Below are 21,413 nucleotides of genomic sequence, written 5' to 3'. Positions count from 1 at the left end.
ATCTGTCCATTTACACACACGACAGCGGCTGCCACTCCAAGGGGGAAGGCAGCTCTGGTTTCAAAGCGCACTGAAAGTGACACTGAGTCAGCAACTGGTCAGTTACAGAAGGTGTGTGAGTCATTTCTTTCCTCTGCTCTGGGCTGTCGAGGTCCCCACTGGCTGGGAAGCAGCAAGGGCTGGGCTGGTTGCCGGCACGCTGCTCCCTGGCCAGGAACCTGCGGGCTCCAGCCGAGCGACCTTTACCTACCTGGGAGCACTAGTAAGTTTTTCCAAGTGATTTCCAAAAGGACCGCCTCCGGAAGCCGGCGTTTCCAGGAGTGACGCTAAGGCTTCCTGGGCGGTTGGCCGGCTGCAAAGTCATTCCCAGAAGCACTACCTTCAGGAGGCGGGTCCTGGTGGGAATGATATCACAGTATGACAAGCATTGTCAGCACTCCTGCGAAGAGGCACAGAAGAGCGGGTGACGGAACACTGTATCTGCCACAGGCCAGGCGGCCGCGCTACCTGATCTCCTTGGTCTTCTTGAAGACCGGCTTTCCTTCCTTTTCCTCCCCAATATCGAACAGGTCTGAGTACAGCTCCTTGTTCTTGTGGTCCACCTGGAACAGGGCACAGCGGTCGGCGTTCACTAGGTTTTTTGCATATATCTGGAAGACAAATGAGAAAAGCCGGAGTAGGCCAAGGGGAGACGGATGGATGCTCTGATTAGGAAGGACAGAGGCATTACGAATAACGGAGCACTGGTACCAAACGTCGTAAGTATGATGTGTAAGGAGCTGTGTGCTAATCCTGGAAGATAACTACACAAACGAACAGCTGATATACTCCACGGCTGCGCTGACGCTGAGATACCCCAGCACATTCCTGCTGGGAGTCACACAGCTGTCGGCCTTCCTTCCTCCAAGTCCTGAAACCCTGAGCTCCTGTGAGGAGCTTCCCAGGATGCTCATGGTGCCTTGGGCTGAGTCTCGGTCAGCACCACGGCCAGCACCCACTGACCAGGTGGAGTCTAGAGTGACTGAAGAGTATCAAATAAGCCAGGTGTGGCGGCTCACACCTTTAATCCCAGCACTCAGGAGGCAGAGGCAGGCAGATCCCTGGGAGATCAAGTCCAGTCTGGTTTATGTAGCTTGCTAAGTCAGCTAGCTACATAGTGGGATCATGCCTCAAAAATCAATCAATCAATCAATCAATCAAATAACAACAACCAAACAAAATGGACATAGATGCGCTTTGCTACTGCCATAGCCGAGTTCCGGTGCTGAGGTATCTGATAACTTGTTAGTTATTGGATTCTAACCATATGCTAAGCACAAATATGTTTCGTGGACATTCGTAACAGTATCATATCAGAGGAAACGTTCACTGTACTTTATATATTAGGGAGACTCGGGCTCTGAGAGCAGCCTGGCCTGTCCCGCTATCCCAGGCCTGGCACGTGGTTGGTCTACAACCAAACTCATACTCATGGTCCCCACGGCCCACGCTTTTATGTCAAATGTGCTTTTCCATTCACAGTGGCAAAATGTTCGTTCATTTCATCATTCACCTGTTCATCCGTTTCCTTTCACAAACATTTCTTTAATGTTCAACATCTCCAACTGCCCTTAGTGGGCTGGGAGTATAGTTGTGTCATAAACAGAGTATTTACATGTATCAAAAATTCTGGGGAACTGGAAAGATGTCTCAGTGGTTAGAGGTGCATAACTGCTCTTGCAGAGGACCCATGTTTGGTTTTCAAAACCCATGTTGGGCAGTTCATAACTGCCCATAACTCCAACTCCAAGGGACTTGACGTCCCCTTCTGACCTCCTCGGGCACTGCACTCATGTGCTCACCCCCCCCAACACACATACACATTTAAAAGTAAACAAATAAGAGCGATTTCTGGAAACTTCAACCATCCAGATCTTAACTATGAAATTATTATTCATGAAAATAGCTCTCAGAGCAAAACAACCATCACAAAATCTTTTCAAGAACACCGTGGGCCACGTGCGGTCTGAGGAAAGTAAAGAACCTCACATCAAACATAAACGCGATAAATCAGACCAGGTGCCATCCTTGTCCTGTGCTTACTGCCATGATCCATCTGCCCTCGCTCAGCGGACACTGGCTGTGCCTGGGACAGAGGGAGAGAGCTACCTTATCCTGTGCTTACTGCCATGATCCATCTGCCCTCGCTCAGCGGACACTGGCTGTGCCTGGGACAGAGGGAGAGAGCTACCTTGTCCTGTGCTTACTGCCATGACACTCAGCGGACACTGGCTGTGCCTGGGACAGAGGGAGAGAGCTACCCTAGCGCTGCCCAAGAGCACGGGGGCTTTGGGCCCCTTCTGGCCACTGGGCTTTCTGTGCCTGGGGTTCTCAGGGTGGAGGATGAGTCTATGGCTCCCAGCACACTGGACGCCAGGGTTCTCAGTCTAGGAAACTACAGAACGTTCAGGCCTAGGAGCTGAGGATGTAGCTCAGTTGGTAGGGCACTTGCCAGGCATGTGTGAGGCCCTGGGTTCCATTTCTAGCAACACACACACACACACACGCACACACACACACACAAAGCTGTGTTCTAAATGGATACAACTCTCAGCACAAGAGCACGGGGGCTTTGGGCCCCTTCTGGCCACTGGGCTTTCTGTGCCTGGGGTTCTCAGGGTGGAGGATGAGTCTATGGCTCCCAGCACACTGGACGCCAGGGTTCTCAGTCTAGGAAACTACAGAACGTTCAGGCCTAGGAGCTGAGGATGTAGCTCAGTTGGTAGGGCACTTGCCAGGCATGTGTGAGGCCCTGGGTTCCATTTCTAGCAACACACACACACACACACACACACACACACACACAAAGCTGTGTTCTAAATGGATACAACTCTCAGCGGTGAGGCCAACCCATTCGGCTTGTTTAACCTGCCAGAGTCACTATCTCTAGCTGTCCTCTGCCCACCTTCAGAGCCAGCTTCCAAAATCAACCAAGGTTAACAGCAAGGGATAGTGGGGGTGGGGTGGGCACATTTATCTAAACTAGGAAGAAATACTGATTGATGTGCTACTTCCATTTTATTTTCAAAAAATTTATGTGCATCTGTGTGTCAGTATGCACATGTGTGTGCAGGTGCACACCCAGGCCAGAACAGGGGGTCTGATCCCCTGGAGCCGGAGCTGCATGCAGTTATGCGCCACCCATTGCGGGCGCTGAGACCCAAACGCGGGTCCTCTGGGAGAGTAACAAGTGCTCTTCAGCTCTGGGCCATCCCCCCAGACCCCCTTATTCACATGTGCTCGTTTTTATTTACAGTTTGGGACTTCAGCTGTTTGTTCTAACTGGCCGGCCACCTGAACAGCCTTTTCTGACTGTCCTTTCTTTGTTCCTACCTGCTCTATAATATTTCTCTATCCTTTCTCACCTTTAACCCACACCCTTTCCCTCTGGCCCATCTTCACCCTTTTGTTTCCCGTCCACACTCTTTTCACATGGTGGCTATTAAGACCCTCGCCACGCCAGGGACACAGGTGAAGCCCACGCAAGCCTGACACCGTGTGTTGTCACTGAGTGCGTTGCCCAGCCTCCTCCTAAACAGCAGTGGAGACCATAAACCCAAATGAAGACAGCTCACCAGGAGACTCACAGAAAACAAGCGAAGTGGGAGAGCGAGGCCTGAGGACGCTCCATCCCAACAGACAGACCGAACACAACGAAGAGGCAGAAAAGCACGGGAAAACAAGCCACCGCCAGGATGACCCCCGCACAACTCCCAGCCCCAGACGGTGCAGACCGAAGACCACGAGGCGGCTCAAACGCCAGGAAAATATTTCCGGGTCTGCTTTTAAACATGATCAGCAATTCTATGCAGGACTCAAGTCAGCAGACGACCAGGACAAGACAGCTAACAAGGCGGGTGAAAGGTGTGCAGTGCGGAGAACAAAGTCAAACACACGGAAGGAAAATTCAAATCGAAAATAGATTCTGGAAAAGAGCCCGAGAGATGCAGGAATAAAAGTCAGCCAACTAAATAAAAACACCATGGAGAGCATCATGGACAGACAAGACTGAGCAGGAGAAAGAGCATGAGGGGTGGGGCACAGAGGCAAGCACACACAGACAAACAGGAAGAAAAACGAGTGGGCGTGACCAACTTCCAGAACTCTGGGATAGCAGAGCTAACACCAAATCTAAAGACAGAGACGATCTAGTCACTGAAATCTCAGCAGGAAGTTGCTCACCACACCCACTGGCTTTTCAGGAGAGGAACGATTAAGACTTGATCCAAGTAGAATGAACTGTAGGATCAACATGAATCAAGTAGGGATCCCTCAGATGAATAAATGCTTCGTAAAGCTCCCTAAGACGCCCAGATGAATAAGGGCTTTATAGATTATAAGGAGAAACCAAATCTTTCTAAATACAACTATTTTTAAAAATATTTTATTATTATTTTATGTGTATGAGTTTATTATCTGCATATATACAACTATTTTTTAAATGCCATTCAAAATTCCTTCCCCAAAATTTCAACAGGGCTGAGGAACTGATCAAAGAGGGTTCCAGGGCACCATGTGTTTACAACATTTGAAAAAGCTTGTTCCTCCAACACACACAAAACCATGTCACAGATCAGAACCAAGAACATAGGGTTTAAAGGCAATCTCTGTCAGGCTGGAGAGATGGCTCAGTGGGCTAAGAGCACTGGCTGCTCTTGCAGAGGACCTGGGTTCAATTCCCAGGACTCACGTGGCAGCAAACAACCATCAGTAAGTGCAGTTCTAGGGGGATCCGACACCCTCTTCTGTTCTCTGTGGGCATTGTGTGACACGGGTGCACTTACATACAGGCAGGCATGACACTCATACACATAAAATAAAAATACATAAATCAAAAAAAATTTTAAAAAGACAATCACTGTCAAAAGTAAAGGACACCTACCATGATGTGCTCAAGGAGAGAGTCTATAGCGACTATGTTATCAAAATATGTCCTGGAAAACAAAAGAGAATCCTGTGAGTCATCTTACTGATACCAGAGCCCAATCCTGTGAGTCATCTTACTGATACCAGAGCCCAATCCTGTGAGTCATCTTACTGATACCAGAGCCCAATCCTGTGAGTCATCTTGTGTGTGGTATGGGATTCTACATTTAAGTAAACATAAATATGCACGTCACTTGTTTTCTAGCCTCTTATGGAAGCAATACGCATTACTAAAAGTGAATGAAATGTTGTCAGGGCCTCAGCGCTCAGGCTCTAACTCCAGCAGGTGCATTCAGTAATTAATATTGCTCAATCCAAGAGAGAGAGAAAGCCAGGGGCTGTGATGGGAGCACTACAGGACCGAATCAGATCAGCCACACGCATTCTCATGAATGGTCTAGAATAAGAATCTTTAAATTGATTAACTATCACCAATATGACTAGACTGAGTAATCAGAGCACTGGAAAAGGCAGGAGCTGAAGTGGACTGAGAAGAAGGAGATTCACGAGCGTATCAGTCGTGACCAGGATGTCACAAACACGTCAGTGAAACACACTCCCCCGGCTGTGAATGGTAAGTGTGTTTGGAGGCATGTGAGGTGTTTGCTGAGACGTAATCCTCCCCCCAAGATGAACTAACAGTCAGGTATGACAGAAAACCGTAAGAAGGCACGCAACCTGGGCGTCCTGGCTGTGCGAGCTTTCAGTTTAGTTCGTGTAAATTTGTCAGCGCTCTCTCAGTTAACAAGATTTGCCATCATAAATAATGAATTTTATTTAAAAGACAATGACTTACTTAAAACCAGTGAGACCTGGGCCACACTTCCTTCATTGCAAGCAGAAGCAGCACTGGAGGAGGAATGTGGGGAGGAAGTGAGCTTCCTTCCGGTGCAAAAGGCCAGGAGGCCATGGAGTGTCAGGGAGCAGTTAGCTGACTTCGGACCACTTCCAAAATATTCAAATGTATCTACAGAGAGGGACCAAGTCTCCTTTCTAGGTGCTCTGAAGTCAAGCAGTGGTGGGACGCAATCACGTTTGACAGGGTTTAACTATTTGAAGGCACAGCTGGCCAAGTGACCAGAACTGCTTCAGCTCCACAGGCCTCTACTTTCAGGTTCAAAAAAACAGCTGCGACATAACCTGTAATTCCAGTCTGGGTATTCAGGAGGCTTTGGTGTGTGCTGGTGGGGGACGGACTACCACTCTGGGGATGTGAGGGGCCAGCACCCTCCACAGGGCTACTGCGAGCCAGGGAAGAGGAGTGCTTCCCTCCCTTACGAAACTGTGGGAGGACATGACCCAGGTGACCGTGTCCTGGGTGCTTTAATATTTCAGTGATTATTGAGGTAGGCTAAAGAGATAGCACTCAAAACCAACCCAAACCCAGAGTTTAATAAATATCATGGCTTTTACTACCAGCTCAAGAGAGATGTTTAAGGTTGAGCTTGAGAGAAATGGGCGTTCAATGTCACACTTGAGATACTCCACAAAGAAATGTAAAATGGCATTGCTAATGATACTGTTTAAAGTGACACTTAGAAAATTCCAGAGCACATCTTAGAAAAAGTTAACAAGCGCACATTCTCTCCCAGTGGATCAACCGTCTTCAAAACTACTTTTTAGTGGGCTGGAGAGAAGTGGCTCAGTGGTTAAAAGCACTGGCTGTCCTTGCAGAAGACCTGGGTTCAAATCCCAGTACTCACAGGGTAGCTAACAACCGTCTGTAACTCCAGTTCCAGGGGATTCAACGCCCTCTTCTGTCCTCTGTGGGCACTGCACGACACAGGTGCACTTACTTGCAAGCAGGCATAATGCTCATACACACAAAATTAAATTTTTTAAATTTTTGAAAATTATTCAGTACATGAGATACGTTACAGGGGGTTTTAGTTACAAAACAAACACCAAATTGAAAATTAAGACCACCACATATACACCTATAAGCTTCATCAAATAAAGTGAGCATGGAGAAAGATGTCATTCTATAGTCCAAAATATGAGTAATCATTCTTTCCAGATGGCATGTATAATAAAGATTGGTTTAGTGCAATCTTTGTTGATTAGTCCAGTTTGATCAGCTCCCAGCTGCAGCAGATGGAGGGAGGTCTATCACCAGTAGGTCTCACTCCCATCACTGATCAATAAGGACAGCGAGCGCCCCAGACAGAACACTTACTTTGATACATCAAGTAGAAAATCATTCAGCTCAGTCTGCTTGGCAAGACCCCTGCACACCTGCCGTATACAAAGGTGGTATTGATCATTACAGAGCTCTGCTAACAGGGGAACCAAACTTCAGAACATGGTTAGCAACACAATCACCACTAATCATCATCAATGACATTCCTAGAGTACTGTTCTAAGAGCCTTACATCATTATTTCATTTAATCACCGCATAGCTCCGTAGATCTGAGATAGGCCCTCCCTAACTTAGGTACTAAGAGACTGAGAAACTCAGTCAGAACCCAGAGTAAAAGTGCTAGAGCCAGCCCTCAGACCCAGACTGTCCACCCAGACTGCTTTCTGCCCCTCCGTTGCATGTTCAAACCCTGTAGTTCGGCACATTCTAATGGCCCAAGCACACCTATTCACGCTAGCACCCTGCAGGTCTACTGTCACGCACTTCCCCATCGGCCTGAGGCAGAACATAAAAATACACAAGCATTCGTACTTGCAAGAGATTTGAGGCAACTTGCAAGTGACTATAAGGGTTCATAGTTGAAACTGCTCAGATACAAAATGCAACATTCCAGGGTGAAGCTTGAGGCTCCTTGTTAACCGCAACTGCTGTCCCTGGCCCTCCCGCACTCTCAGCACACCCCAGAGCACCCAGACTCACCTGCACCTGGTGGATGGCTACGGAAGCCCAGGCAAGATTGGCTGTTGCCACCTACAAAACACACATGCACACCAAGCCAGCTTTGTTAGGCACTGTCCTGTTCGCTGCCTCCTTGAGACCCCAGGATGCCAGCCAGCCCCCGGATCCTCCTGCCCACCCTCCCCAGCACTGATCACAGACACGTCTCACACACTTGGCCTTTTCGATGGGTGCTGAGGCTCAAAGCTGGAGTCTTGTGGTATGCCACCTGGGCCATCCCACCCCCATCAGCTCCTATTCTTCGTCTGTTACTGTTTTACTTGGGGGGTTCTCGGCTGGGCACGCAGTGCTGGGGACAAGACTGGAACTGCTTTTAGTGTTCTTCAGGGAAGGGAAGGCACACACGGCAGGAAAGCAAGTGTGTGCTTCAAGTAGTGTACAGGACAGTGAGGGGTGCCATGATGGCACCCAGTAGGACAGCAGGAAGCGGGGCCCAGGCTCCCAGAGAAGATGACTTCAGGGCAGGTGGTGTGAGGGGATGGGGCTGCACTCCACACAGCAGAAGAGCAAGGGCAAGAGTTCTGCCTAAGACTATAGGGTGGGGGAAGTATATGTATATGTGTGTGGGGTCAGGCCACTGGACGGTCCTGGCTCCTCCAGCAAGCCAGAGTATATCACTGCAGCATGTGGGTTTGGTGTTACAGAGCTAACTCTAATTCAGTGAAGAGAGACTAAGCCAGAGCCTGCCCAGTGCACCCGACACTGGAACCTCCTCCGAGGATACATCCAAGAAAGAAGACCTCAGTCAGGCTGGAGAGATAGCTCAGCAGTTAAAAGCACTGGCTGCTTTTACACAGGACCCGGGTTAGATTCCCAGCACCCACATGGTGGCTAACAACTGTCTGTAACTCCAGTTCCAGGGGATTCAACATCCTCTTCTGACCTCCATGGACACTGCATGACATGGGTGCACTTACATACATGCAGACAATATACTCACATGCATAAAATAAAAATAATAAAATAATATTTAAAGAAAGAAAACATCAGACAACCACCATGTAAAAGCTCTTAAGATCCTCCACCGCTTTGCTTGGTAAACACTAGGGCATATTTTTGGCTAAGATGTTTTCATACACACAAAAAAGGGGTATTTCTAATTTAATCAGTCTCCCCTATAAACAACCGCACAAGTGAAGGGATTTGAAGGGCAGCAGTGCTCATCAGTGAGGAAGAGCTGCCCGGGGCCCACGAGCTGCCTGCTCACCTCCTGATGACTGAGGGAGAAGGCTTCTTTGCCCCAGTGCCTGTATAACTCAAGAATCCCTATCAAGTCACCAATAGCAGTGACTATGGGCAGGCACAGCACAGACTGGATTCGCGTCCCCGATTCCAGGCCGGTACCTCTTGGAAATCGCTCATCCTGAAAAGTAAACGGGGGGAAAGATGTGAACGTCAATGCATCTTTGAATAGCACACCCTTGGTGAGTAGAGGACGACTGTCTGTCTGATGTGTTGATAAGAACAGTCTCCATAAAGCCCACCATTCCTTCATCACTGCCTCAGCCAGAGCTGACCCAGGTTCCACAAGTACAACAGTGGGAACCACGTGCAGGGTGTGCTAACTGGACACCAAGGGCCCACACAACCATCCACATAACCAGGGACCAATCATTCATCATTATAATCATTTCTAAGCAAAATCTCTGAAAGCAAGCACAGAGAGTGAATCAGTATCAAAAACACCAATTCTCCTTTCCCTTCTCTTCACTAAAGTAACTAATCTGTTCTAAGTAACAGCATCATCGGTAAAAACAAACTAAACCCAGGTATCACGCCTAGTTTAGCACTTTCACGGAGCCGACTCCTCACATGGAGGTTCTGGCTTGCATTTGTCACTTGTGGTGACATTCCACCAAACGTCTGTGTGCACACACTGTGGAGGACCCCACTGAGGTGCCATTTGTCACCTCTCTGGCAGCCACACCCTTTCTGGTATGCTCCATCATTGCGGAGGCTCAGCTGGGGCTCAGGTGTTCCTGTGTCTGCTCTGCTGTTGTGGCAAATGGGAGTGGGGAGTGAGAGGCACACACAAACCTGGGTCCCCATGGCCAGCCGCTCCTACTCATGGACAGCTGACCTCTGTCTTACGGGTGGCCAGAAGCCTATGGCCCACCTCAGCAGGACAGCCTGAGACTCCCGAGAACTGACCAACAGTACTGCAGGGCACCACGCAGACCTGGGCAGTCAGTCCTACAGCTGACATGAAGCTCCAAACAGGCACTGACTACTTTACACAGATACAAAAACATGTTTCCATGTTTAACCATGTTGGCATGTGTTGAATAAGGCCTCTTACATCTAGCTCATAGGGAGCATACAAGTTAAAATTCTCTGATAATAAAAATTAATCTCTATACAAATCCACATATTGCTCTATCTTGGTTTAGTGCCTTCATAATTATTTCATAAAATGGATGCCAGTTTAATGTGATGTGGTTCATAAAATAGTTATGAAAGAGCCTAAATGATAAGATCAAAATAATATGTCATCTTTCTTAATTAAGTGAACAGTTAATAAATGTTAGCCCTGAAGGCCCCTTACCCCAAGGATGTCCTCTACGAGCAGCGTTTTCCGAGACTTGGCCACGTAAGCAGAGATGGTGGTGCCCTGGGTGATGGGCCCTGCGGGGATGAGCCTGGGCTGGCCCTCCTTTATCCCAGGTGGTCTGAACACGCACAGACTCTAGGAGGAATAGGAGACACTTCCTAGGTTCTCCTCTGCCTTTGCCCAACAGAGAAAGACCCTGAGACATTACCGAGAGGCCCTGCAAGTCTGGGAGCCAATCACAGGGACACCTGGGGCGAGATAGGGAGTTTCCAGACTGGAGCGTGTGAGGGAAGTGAAGTGTATCCTACTTCACGCCAAGCACGGGTCTGAAGTCAGACTTCACAGAGTCCAGGCAATAGATCAAGCTAGCCTCCTTTTCTGAGAGAAGGGAAAATGATGTACCCTGACCCTGGACTCCAGACCGTCACGGCACCAGCTGCCAGTCAAAGGGTGAAACTGTACCTTCGCTTTCATTACCGTATTTCCTCCTGGGAACTTTGTTTCTGAGACCCCGTTGCTTGTTCCAGTGCAGAGTCGGAGGAACAGCGGATTCGGAGTACTATGAATTAAAAATGTGCTGTTCTCTGCAAAATCATGACTAATCAGTGATTTCCCCTCTCAAATGACTCAAGGGCAGAGGAAGGCTGTTGGTATATTTTAACTAATCCACTCAAAAAATATCAGGATCAATTATTTTGACAAAATTAAATCATATTTTAAATTATTTCATACTAAATAAGAAATTCTAAATTATTTCCTAATTAACAGAGTTGTATCCTGATTATCTACCCGTTTGAAACTGTTAAATAGGTTCAGGGAAAACCCACTTACTTCCATGTTAGATGGGACACTGTAACTTACCGCGAGCCCACAACCCCAGCAGTTCCTACCACCACCAAGGTGGTGCGAAGTGTGGCACTGGGGCAAACACTTTATTAACCTAGCCCATCGATGGTTTTCAGGCTTCACGCTATCGGGCAGCTCTTCCTACACATCCTGCAGCCTTGGGAGTAAGAGCTGTAGGAGTCTGAACACCTGCGCTAAGTCACCAGGGAGGAGGACGCTGCGAGCTCAACTTTGCCTTGATCCTGGCAGTTCTAAAGAAAGGGCTAGAAGCTGTATTCGAGGGTGTGTTCCCAAGCACACAGAATAGTTAACACTGTGCTCAAAGCATATTTACCACTGGACCAATGCGTGTGAAAGACAAACTTCAATGGTTTTCTTAAAAAAGATGAAACTTTATACATGTAAGTGCAAGCGTGTTGTACACTCAGAGACTAAAGCAGGTGTGGTGCCAAAGGGGAGTTCATGTTTCAAAAGGCTGGAAGACCGCACTTATCTTTAAAAGGCTCACTGGCATGTATTAACTATCCATAGTAATGGGTTTCATTATGACATTTTCCTCCATGTGTAGGGTGTGTTTTCAACACACTCACCAGGCGTCATCCTCCCATCCCCCTCCCACTCCAGCAGATCCCCTCTCCTCTCCGCTAGTTCCATTTTCCATTTTTATGTCCTTTTCCCCCTTGGGGATCCAGTGAGTTTACCTCTAGGATTGCTTACAGGGTTGTGGGTAAGGGGCTATTTACAGGGGCACAGGCAACTTATCAATGACTACGCCACTGAAAGTGTCTCTCCCTCAGCAAACGGTAACTGCCTATCCATCCTCAGGGAGGGGCAGAGAGTTTCATGAGCCCCTTGTCTCTGGCAATCCCTAACTGCCTGTAAATCCTCCAGGAGCTGGCCAGACCTTGTGAGTGCTGACAGGCCCAACTCTGCAGGTCTAAGGCAGGAAGCATAGCTGCTGAGGGGTGGCGTCTAAACACCATGCCAGGCCCGGAAGGGACCGTCCCACAACACTCCCCCACATCCTCCAGCTCTTCCATTCTTCCTGTCCCCTCTTCCACCATTTCCCTGAGCCCTGAAGGGGTTGACATGGATGTCTCGTTTAGGGATGAGCACTCAACAGTCACTTCCTCTCAGCACTATGATTCATTTTGAGTCTTTGCTTAATGGCAAGAAGAAGCTTCTGTGATCAGCAATGACAGAGACCCTGAACTATGGGATGAACACATATTTAGAAGGCAGTTTGATGGGCACATTCTGTCCATTTAGCAAAACAGTGGCAGCGGTGGCAGCCGCTTCCCCACTAGGGACAAAGACCTCCTGAGCTATGGGCTTTGACCAGGTTTACAATCCCAAACATGAATCTGCCTCCTGTGGAGCAATTATCAAATCCAATCAGAAAGTAGTTGGCTAGCGCCATAAAGCCGCATCGCTACTGCATCGGTGGGTGCGTGCTGCCTAGCAGGTTGATGGCGGAGCACGCAGGGTCCACAGCCGACAAGACAGCTGAAGCCAGCTGTCCCCACTGTGAAGGCTAACAGGAAGCTCCCAACTCAGCCTAGGCTTGATTTCTCCATGTCATACTACCAGAGGATGTGGTGTCATCAGCCATGGTGTCTTCCCACCATTCTTTTAGTGGGAAGCCAATGCCAGTGGCAATAGCCTGCACTGTTCTGGGGCCTTATGGGAGGGGACCCTCCCTCACAGGGAGGCAGCTCACCTGGAGGTACCCCTGTTTTTAAACTTACCATAGTTCTATGACTCACTAAGACATACACAGCACCCAGGAAGCAAGGCCCCCATGAGCTTTAGAATTAACACGTATAAGTCAGTTGTCACCTCCTCACACTGAGGGAAAAAAGTAGAAAAAGATGGAACAAGATGAATTCTTTTTAATTAAAGGCTACAGCGGATTTGCCACAAAGAAAAATCAGAATAGACTGTGACTTTTTCAAACTTTCCTCTTCTCTACCAAGGACATAATGGCAGGGAATGAACTTAACCTGAGCTGAGTCAAAGAATGTGCTCTGAACAATAACAGAAAGAATGTTCTGGAGCAAGCTTCCAAATTAGCTTTGGATTTTCTACTTGGTTTGGCTTAGAGTTGTTCTGTTTATCTGAAGACACACTATGTGTATATTTTTGGATGGCTTAGAAATTAGCCATTTACCACAAGTTTAATTATGTCATCAAGTTATAAAGCCCAGAATTCACTAATGGAAATCCATCTCGCACTCTCCTGTATATTTGATGTTATAATACACTCATTGCCTCCATGGAGATGCCTATGATACAAAAGCAGCAGGCAAGCCGGGTGCACAGAAAGCCACCCAGAGATGAGCCTTGCTGAAGGAGGGCAACTCAGGAATCATTCAATTATTTGCTCAGATTTGAAAATCTCCATGGAGATGATTAGGAAAAGTAAATATTTCTTTACAGTGGGAACACATACTTACTTCATTAAGAACTTTGTGATTTCCGTTTATATACTCATAAAACAGAAATTTTCCCAATGGAAACCCCAACAAAATCATGAACGCCCCAGTAGGAGAAAGCCAGGAGCTCAGCAGGCGGAGGCAGGCTTGTGTCCACAGCTGCACTCCTGGCCTCTGTGTGAGAAGATTCCCCTTGTCTTCTGTTTACCATGCATGTATGTGAGGGGGTGTGCCATAGTGCATGAGTGGAGGTCAGAGGACAATTTTCTGGAGAGGCCTTTCTCCTTCCACTCCTGGCCTCTGTGTGAGAAGATTCCCCTTGTCTTCTGTTTACCATGCATGTTATGTGAGGGGGTGTGCCATAGTGCACAAGTGGAGGTCAGAGGACAATTTTCTGGAGAGGCCTTTCTCCTTCCATGTTCATATGGGTTCCGGGGCTTGACCTCAGGACATCAGGCTTGGTGGCAAGCCCCCTGACCCTGAGCCATCTTGCCCGCTGGCCTCCCCCACTCTTTTTAACTCAACGCACATCACCTCTTCCCAAGCTCCCTTCGTTTGGGATTAATGGTCATTCACTGATGGGAATTACAGCTTTGGGAACAGCACGGTCTCCATGACATCTCAGAGTTGCATGAAGTTAAAAGAAGTTGTTATTGCAAAAGAAAAAGCCAACCAAGAACTTCTGCGCACAGGCTGAACTTGACATACACCCAGTGATGGGAAGCGTTCACTGCATCTGAGCACTGTCCTTCCCCACTGATTTCCCGGATCTTCCAGTCTGCCTGGATCTGCCATGCACCTTTAAATTCTGCGTCACTGGTTTCATTTGTGTTTTAATTACTGCAAATTTACATTCTGCCTGGGCACTGGGTAAGGCAACTCTTGCCCGAGTTCTTAATATTTAACAGTAATAACTGTTTTATCACATACTCTCTGCATTCTTCCCTGGTGGTACATTAATAAATGATGGGTGCTGAATAAATATTAAACAAATTAACAAAGGTAATGGAGATTTTATTTTTCAAAATCAATACAATTTTTTAGCTAAGTATATGACTACTCATATTAATGATAGGAAAATACTATATTCATTATTTTTGTACAAGGATAAATGTCACAGATGACATTTTATGAAGTATCGCTACTACAGTGCACGTATTTATAATAGCTAACTTGTAAGATTCAGTGTTAACTCTCTAAAATAAATTCCCACTCTAATTTTGCATAACTCTAAACAACTTTTATTAGTGCAAGCAAATTTTAGAGACTAGAAATCAAAACTACATTTAAAAACAAGGGAATGGTCCAATGCTCCTAACTTCAACTCCCTCTGTCTTTTCCAGGACAGGAGTGAGCTGCCCTCAGGGCCCCTTGACAGGGATACTCTGGCTCTCAACTCTAGTAACTAGACCTCCAGAGGTGACCCAAGTCACAGGCCACCTGCAGGGGAGATGCAAAGCTTAGCTCAAAGGCCAGGAAATGCAAGCAGATGGATTGGCTTTCAATTAGAAAATCATTATGAATTAAACAATATCTGCGCAATAAAAGCAAGCATAAATGTATGTATTGAACGGTCACTTAAACTAGACAAATTAGCCATGGTTAGCAGGCTGGGTTCAATGAAGGGATTAAAACACATTACAATGATCAAAAACAAACTTGGAGAAATATGTTTTATGGAAAATTGACAAGAGAACAGACTAATACAATTAATAGACTAATTATTAAACTAACACAATTTATAAAATATAATACCATTTAAATGATGGGGAAAACCTGACCTGCTGATATCAACCTTCGGACCCATGTGTTTCACACAGTAAACACACACTTCAAAAATCACCTCATCCATGAAATTTCATTTTAATGTTGATATTTTTTACTCTCAGGCAGTTAAATTTTGAGATACAATTTTTAAGCAGGAGAAAATAAGCAAAACAAATCTTTGTGTTATTTTCCTTCATGAACACTAGATGGCAGTGCTAGGAAGCAAATTGCAAGTTGACACAGAGGCAGCTGAACCAGAGCCAGGCATCGCCCAGCTCCCCTGAACTGGTACTGTGGACAACTGACTTTGCAGGGCTCTGGTTTGTCCTTTGTTTGGGTTTTAGGGTTTCTTAACTATTTTATTTATTATTTTTATTTTATGTGTGTTATTTTATATTTTAAGTCTGCATGTAGGTAGGTGCACCCATGTCATGCAATGCCCACAGAGGTCAGAAGGTGGTGTTGGATCCCCTGGCACTGGAGTTAGCCTCCATGTGGGTGCTGGGGATCGAACCCGGGTCCTCTCCAAGAGCAGCCAGTGTTCTTAACTGCTGAGCCATCTCTCCAGCCCCTGTTTTATTTTTCTTGAGCCAGGGTTTTCCTGTTGTCCCAGCTGGCCTGGAACTTGCTTTGTAGACCAAGCTGGCCTCCATCTCACAGAGATCGGTCTGCCTCTGCCTTCAGAGTGCTGGGGTTAATGGCATGTGCCAACACACCAGTCCTTTGCAGGGTTCTTAATAACTGGCTAGAATTCATTATACAGGTAAAAGAAACCATCACAATTAAACTACCAGCTCTAAATAAATATAAAGAACACAGCTTAAATATCTGTACTAAACATAAAACCTTGGCTCCTTGTTTTTCTGGTTTTTTTCCCAATCTGTGTGCAAATAACAAATTCTTTGAATCGTTTCCTTCAAACTGGGAGCTTACAACTCCCAGGTCACAAGTTCATCACTGAGGGAGATCAGGACAGAAACTCAAGGTAGGAACCTGGAGGCAGGAGCTGAAGCAGAGACCAGGGTGGAACACAGCTTACTGGCTTGCTGTTACCTTTGTTATGCAGCCCAGGCTCACCTGCCCAGGGATGGCACCACCCACAGTGGACTGGGCCCTCCTACACCAAGCAGTCGAGAAATTGCCCCACAGACACGCCCACAGGCCAGTCTGATGGAGGGAATTCCTCAATGGAGGCTCCTCTTCGCAGGTGTGTCAGTGTGGGTCAAACTGATAAAAACTAACCAGCACAAGGGTGAATTAAAGTTCAGAACATTTCAGAATCTTGCCAAAGTCACATGACTACTATGTGATGACCAGGAATTCAAATGTCCAGTTCTGGAACTAAATGTCCTCACAGGTCAGCTCCTTCCCAGGCAGTATGAAGGACACTGTGTCAAGTGTGCCTTGCTAGCCGCAGCCCGGCAGCAGGTGGACAGTGGTCAGGAGCTCTGGCTCTCTCCTGCCTGGCCAGATCCCCAGGGTTCCCAGGAGCACAGCCTCCATTCTGACTGTCCTGCTGGGCTCTGCCTAGGTACACTTTCCTTCCAGACCCATGTTCTGTCCCTGCACGTTAGATGGGGTGATTCTCTAACGGTGTCCATTTATCTCGGTTTTCACACTCTAGGTTCAAACAGGCTGGTGCGGCTTCTGGTTTTCACCGTACCCCTTCCCATCATAAACAAGTACGACTGTGTTTCCTCTTTGGGTTGTTTAGGAAACAGTTTATCTGCATCATCAGCTGATTCACTTGCTTAAACATATGTCTTCTGGCCTATGTCCATGCACTGAACCCCAAGAGAGCAGAAACCGGAAGTCAGAGCTGCAGCTCCCCTGCAGAGGACAGGGCCTGCCATGTGGTGGCACTGAGTCAAAGCAGCATGAACTAATGAGCTAACTTTGTTTTGTTTACGTTTATTACGGCTTCAGATAGACACATACAATGCTTAGTCATTTGAGGATTTAGTTTCCATTGGGAATGATTATGTTCAGATATTTAGCGATATTGCAATTCATATCACAAACATTAGTCTCTCTAAACATTCAATTAAGTATATTGGCTCTCTTCTTTGTGAAAGGAAATATTCGGCATGTTATTTATGTTTCATTTTTAAGATTTATTTTTACTCATTATGGGAATATTAGGAAGAATTCTTAAAAATTAAAATGCATCAAAGCCCCCAAAAGAAGAAGAACACAATCCTGGTAAACTTTAAAACAATGTATTAACTTGAACATGTGTATTATTTGGATAAACCTCCTGCAATTGTTTCTGTTATCTGTCAATAACTGAACATGCAATTCTAATAATGGGGAGGGGTTGTTCTGCTTCTAAATTCAATGTGCAGACTATTCAGTCTACACATCTCACTGCGGTTTCCCGGCAGTGTAGACCACTCCCTCTCCAGCTCTGACTCCTTGAGCTGAACTTTGTAGCTGATCTGCAGCGCCCACTTTCCCTGGCCTTTTCCTGGAGCAGAAGACAGTTTTGGTTTTTACTTTAACCTAATTCATGAAGTTTTGTTGTTTCTCCTTTTAAGAGCTGGATCTACCTTGCTTGTAATTTTATTGTGGTTACCTAATACATGATCCCCACAATCATTTTATGTTTTATTTTAGTACTTCTTGTGACTGTTTTCTATCATCTGTTTAACGTTCTATGTTTTCTTTAAATCTCCCTCCTCTGGTGATAAGGATGTGGCGTTTTCAATGCTATTAGTGGAACTCTTGACCTATTTAAATATTATTTTAATTGTATTTCTCATTCTATCAATTTCAGAAATTAAACAGTCTCTACTGACCTATTTATGAAAAAAGAAATTAAAACTTTTCTAAGAGTAGTCTTGTAACTCCTCTGACCTTAACAGTGGGTGTTTGTTGGTGGACTAAAATACCAGCCTATTCGGACTGCTTTCTTATAATTTTGGCACTGAAACATGTCATTTTATTTGGAAGTTTGCGTGAAGAAAGACTTCCTATCCCAGAATGTTGATGCACACATGTAACCCCAGCACTTAGGAGGCTAAGGCAGGAGAGCCACGGCCAATCCACTGGGCCTTGATCTATTTGGAGTCGAGTTCTGTGCAAGGAGAGAGATAACGTTTGTGCTGGTTAGTTGTGGTCAGCCAGACACAAAGTACAAGTCGGCTGGGGATAAGAAACTTCAGCTGAGAAATTTCCTCCATCAGGTCTGTGGGGTGTCTTCTTGATTGCTGGTTGATGCAGGAGGCCAGCCCACTGTGGGTGATGCCATCCCCTGGCAGGTGAGCCTGGGCTGTGCAAGGCTAGCGGAGCAAGCGCTGGTCAGGTTCTGGCCTCCAGTGCCCTGCCTTGGCTTCTCCTCAGTGCTGGACTGCCAGTTGGAAGAGGCAGATGAAACAAACCCTTTCTTCCCCAAGTTGGTTTTACTCAGTGTTTTATCACAGAACAGAAAGTAACCATAAGGATCCAGTTTCATTCTTCTATGTGAAGCTGTGCAGTTTCCCCACCACCACGTGATGACGATGCTCTCTCTTGTCCAATTTGGATGTTTGGCCTCTTTGTCAGAAATCAAGTGACTGCAGGAGTGAAGCCTTACATCTGGGCTCGGTTCTCTTCCACTAATAAACACGGGTTTTTATGCCAGTGCCATGCTGTTTGAATTACCGTAGCTCTGTATGTAGTAAAACTTGAAATCAAGGATGGTGATCCTGGAAGAGTAGTGTTTTCATGGTTCAGGGCTGTTTTGGCTATCCTACATCTTTTGTGTTTCTACATGAATTTTGAGATTGTTTTTCAATTTCTGTGGAGAACTGAGTTGGAATTTTGATAGGGATTGAATTGAATCTAGGCTGCTTTTGGTAGGATGGCCATTTTCACAATATTAATGCTATCGACCCATGACCATGGGATGTCTTTCCCATCTTCTGGTATCTTCAATGTCTTTCTTCAGTGTCTTAAAGTTCTCACTGCAGAAGTCTTTCATGTCATTGGTTAGGTTTATTCCAAGATATTTTTAGGTGATTATAAACGGGATTGTTTCCCTAATTTCTTTCTTGGGATGTTTGTTGTTGGTAAATGGAAAGGTTACTGATTTTTTTGTGTTCAATTTGTATTGTATTACTTTACTGAATGTGTTTATTAGCTATAGCACTTTTCTGGTAAAATCTTTAGGGTATTTTATATACAGAATTATATCATCCTCAAGAAGGACACTTTGAGTTCTTCCTTTCCAATCTGTATCTGCTTTATCTCTTTAATTTGTTTTATTGCTCTAGCAATATCCTTAGATTATCCATGACTTTTTTTAAATGACATTTTTTATTATTTGAAAGTTTCATATACTGACAACATATATTGATCATATCTATCCACCCTTACCTCCCCCCAACTCCTGCTAGAACCCCCAACACCATCTCCTTCCAACTTCATGTCCTCTTTCATTGTTACTAATAACCTTGAACCCAATAAGTGCTGCCCATGTGTACATGGGTATGTGGCCATCTTCTGAGGCATGGGCAACTTACCAGGAGTTACATCCCCAAAGGAGAGTGCCCCCTGCCTGCCAGCAGCCATCAACTGTCAATAGCTCATCTAACAGAGGTAGGGCTCCCCCATCCATGCTGGAATTTTGACTGGCTTCATCTTGTACAGGTGAACTCCTGTAACAGCCACGTCACATCCAGAAATCAGCATTTCACACTTCTCTTTACAGTGGCTCCTGTATTCTTTTGGCTCCCTTTCTTATGAAGTTCCATGAGCCTTAGATGGTGGGAGGTTGATATGATACAGTTGGTTCATCCACAGCTGAGCACTCAGTTATGAGTCTCTGCTTTAACTATTCCCACTGCCAAAAGATGCTTCTCTGGCTGGATGTGGCGGTTCATGCCTTTAATACTAGCACTCTGGAGGCAGAAGCAGGTGGATCTCCGTGAAACTGAGAGAAGCCTCGTTTACATAGTGAATTCTAGGTCAGGTGGGGCCATAGGGCAAACCTGTCTTAAAAAACAAAAAACAAAAAACAGAAAAGCTTCTCTGACCAAAGCTGAGAGCAGCACAGACCTATGATTAGAAACATAAATGCTAGAATCCAGTTTGACAGTATGACCGTTTAGCAAAAGAACAGTGGTAGTTCCCCACTAGGGTCTAAGATCACTCTAGTCATGCATGGGCTTTTGATCAAGCTTACCATACCAGGGTGAATGGAAAACTATGTGTGCCTATGATCCCAGAACTCAGGAGACTGAGGCAAGAGGATCACTGTGCATTTAAGGCCAGCCTGGGCTTCGTAGAGAGGAGCCCACTGCCAAGTGTCCATAGCCTCAGAATTTTTGGTCTTCCTGAGGATGATTCCTAGCCACTTATTTGATCATTCCTCCTCTGTGTTCTGCTCCTTTTCTTCTTAGGCACGAACCAGGTTCAGGACCCTGACGCCATGGCCCAAATCCCATGCCCACTGCCCTTGGGTTAAGGTTTTATAAGCTCACTGTGAGAGGCAGACATTGCTGCACTGCACAGGGCTCTCCGCCTCTACTCATGCATCGCACTGTCCACTGCTCTGGGGAACACGGCCACTTACTATTTTGCAACACAAACTTTTAGCCATCTTTCAGATTTGCTAAAACTGGAGAATGAAGTTTATTTTTCATTCTTCTTGTACTTGGCTACGTCCCAAGAAATGCTGGGGTTTTCTGCTGTCATGAGCACACCAGCATTTTGACTTAATGAAGCTTTCCCCTCATCCCAAACAGCACTTGAGGGCATTCTGATTTTGATCACTCCTGTATTACATGGTTTTACTGTTTAGCATTTTAGTTGCACCTTGTTTTTAATCACCCCAAAACGTTTGTTTTGTGATCCATCCAGGTTTATTTAGATTTGCAAATATTTACCAATCCTTCTCCCTCTTCCCTTCCTTTCTCTCTCCTCTTCCCCTTCCTGTCTCCCCCCCCCCACCCCCACCCCTTCCCTTCCCTCCCCCTCCTTCCTGTTTCC

At 46.2% G+C, this 21,413-nt stretch overlaps 1 protein-coding gene across 5 annotated transcripts in view; it reads right to left on the bottom strand.

Moving 5' to 3' along the window:
• The window catches only part of Pde10a (phosphodiesterase 10A), a 517,525-nt gene that overhangs the window by 47,833 nt on the left and 448,279 nt on the right, over positions 1-21,413 (bottom strand). For all 5 annotated transcript variants that reach the window (XM_029564535.1, XM_008835118.3, XM_008835119.3 and 2 more), the window contains 6 exons: positions 10,390-10,530; positions 9,052-9,207; positions 7,806-7,856; positions 7,142-7,200; positions 4,922-4,973; positions 508-650 (listed from right to left, as the gene is read on the bottom strand). In XM_029564535.1, the coding sequence (XP_029420395.1) occupies positions 508-650; positions 4,922-4,973; positions 7,142-7,200; positions 7,806-7,856; positions 9,052-9,207; positions 10,390-10,530 (602 nt within the window). The remainder of the gene's footprint in view (positions 1-507; positions 651-4,921; positions 4,974-7,141; positions 7,201-7,805; positions 7,857-9,051; positions 9,208-10,389; positions 10,531-21,413) is intronic.

The sequence above is a fragment of the Nannospalax galili genome, unplaced genomic scaffold (genome assembly GCF_000622305.1).
Source record: "Nannospalax galili isolate Female #2095 unplaced genomic scaffold, S.galili_v1.0 scaffold1157, whole genome shotgun sequence".
In the NCBI taxonomy this organism is placed as follows: domain Eukaryota; kingdom Metazoa; phylum Chordata; class Mammalia; order Rodentia; family Spalacidae; genus Nannospalax; species Nannospalax galili.
This window is presented reverse-complemented; position numbering and strand designations above follow the sequence as displayed.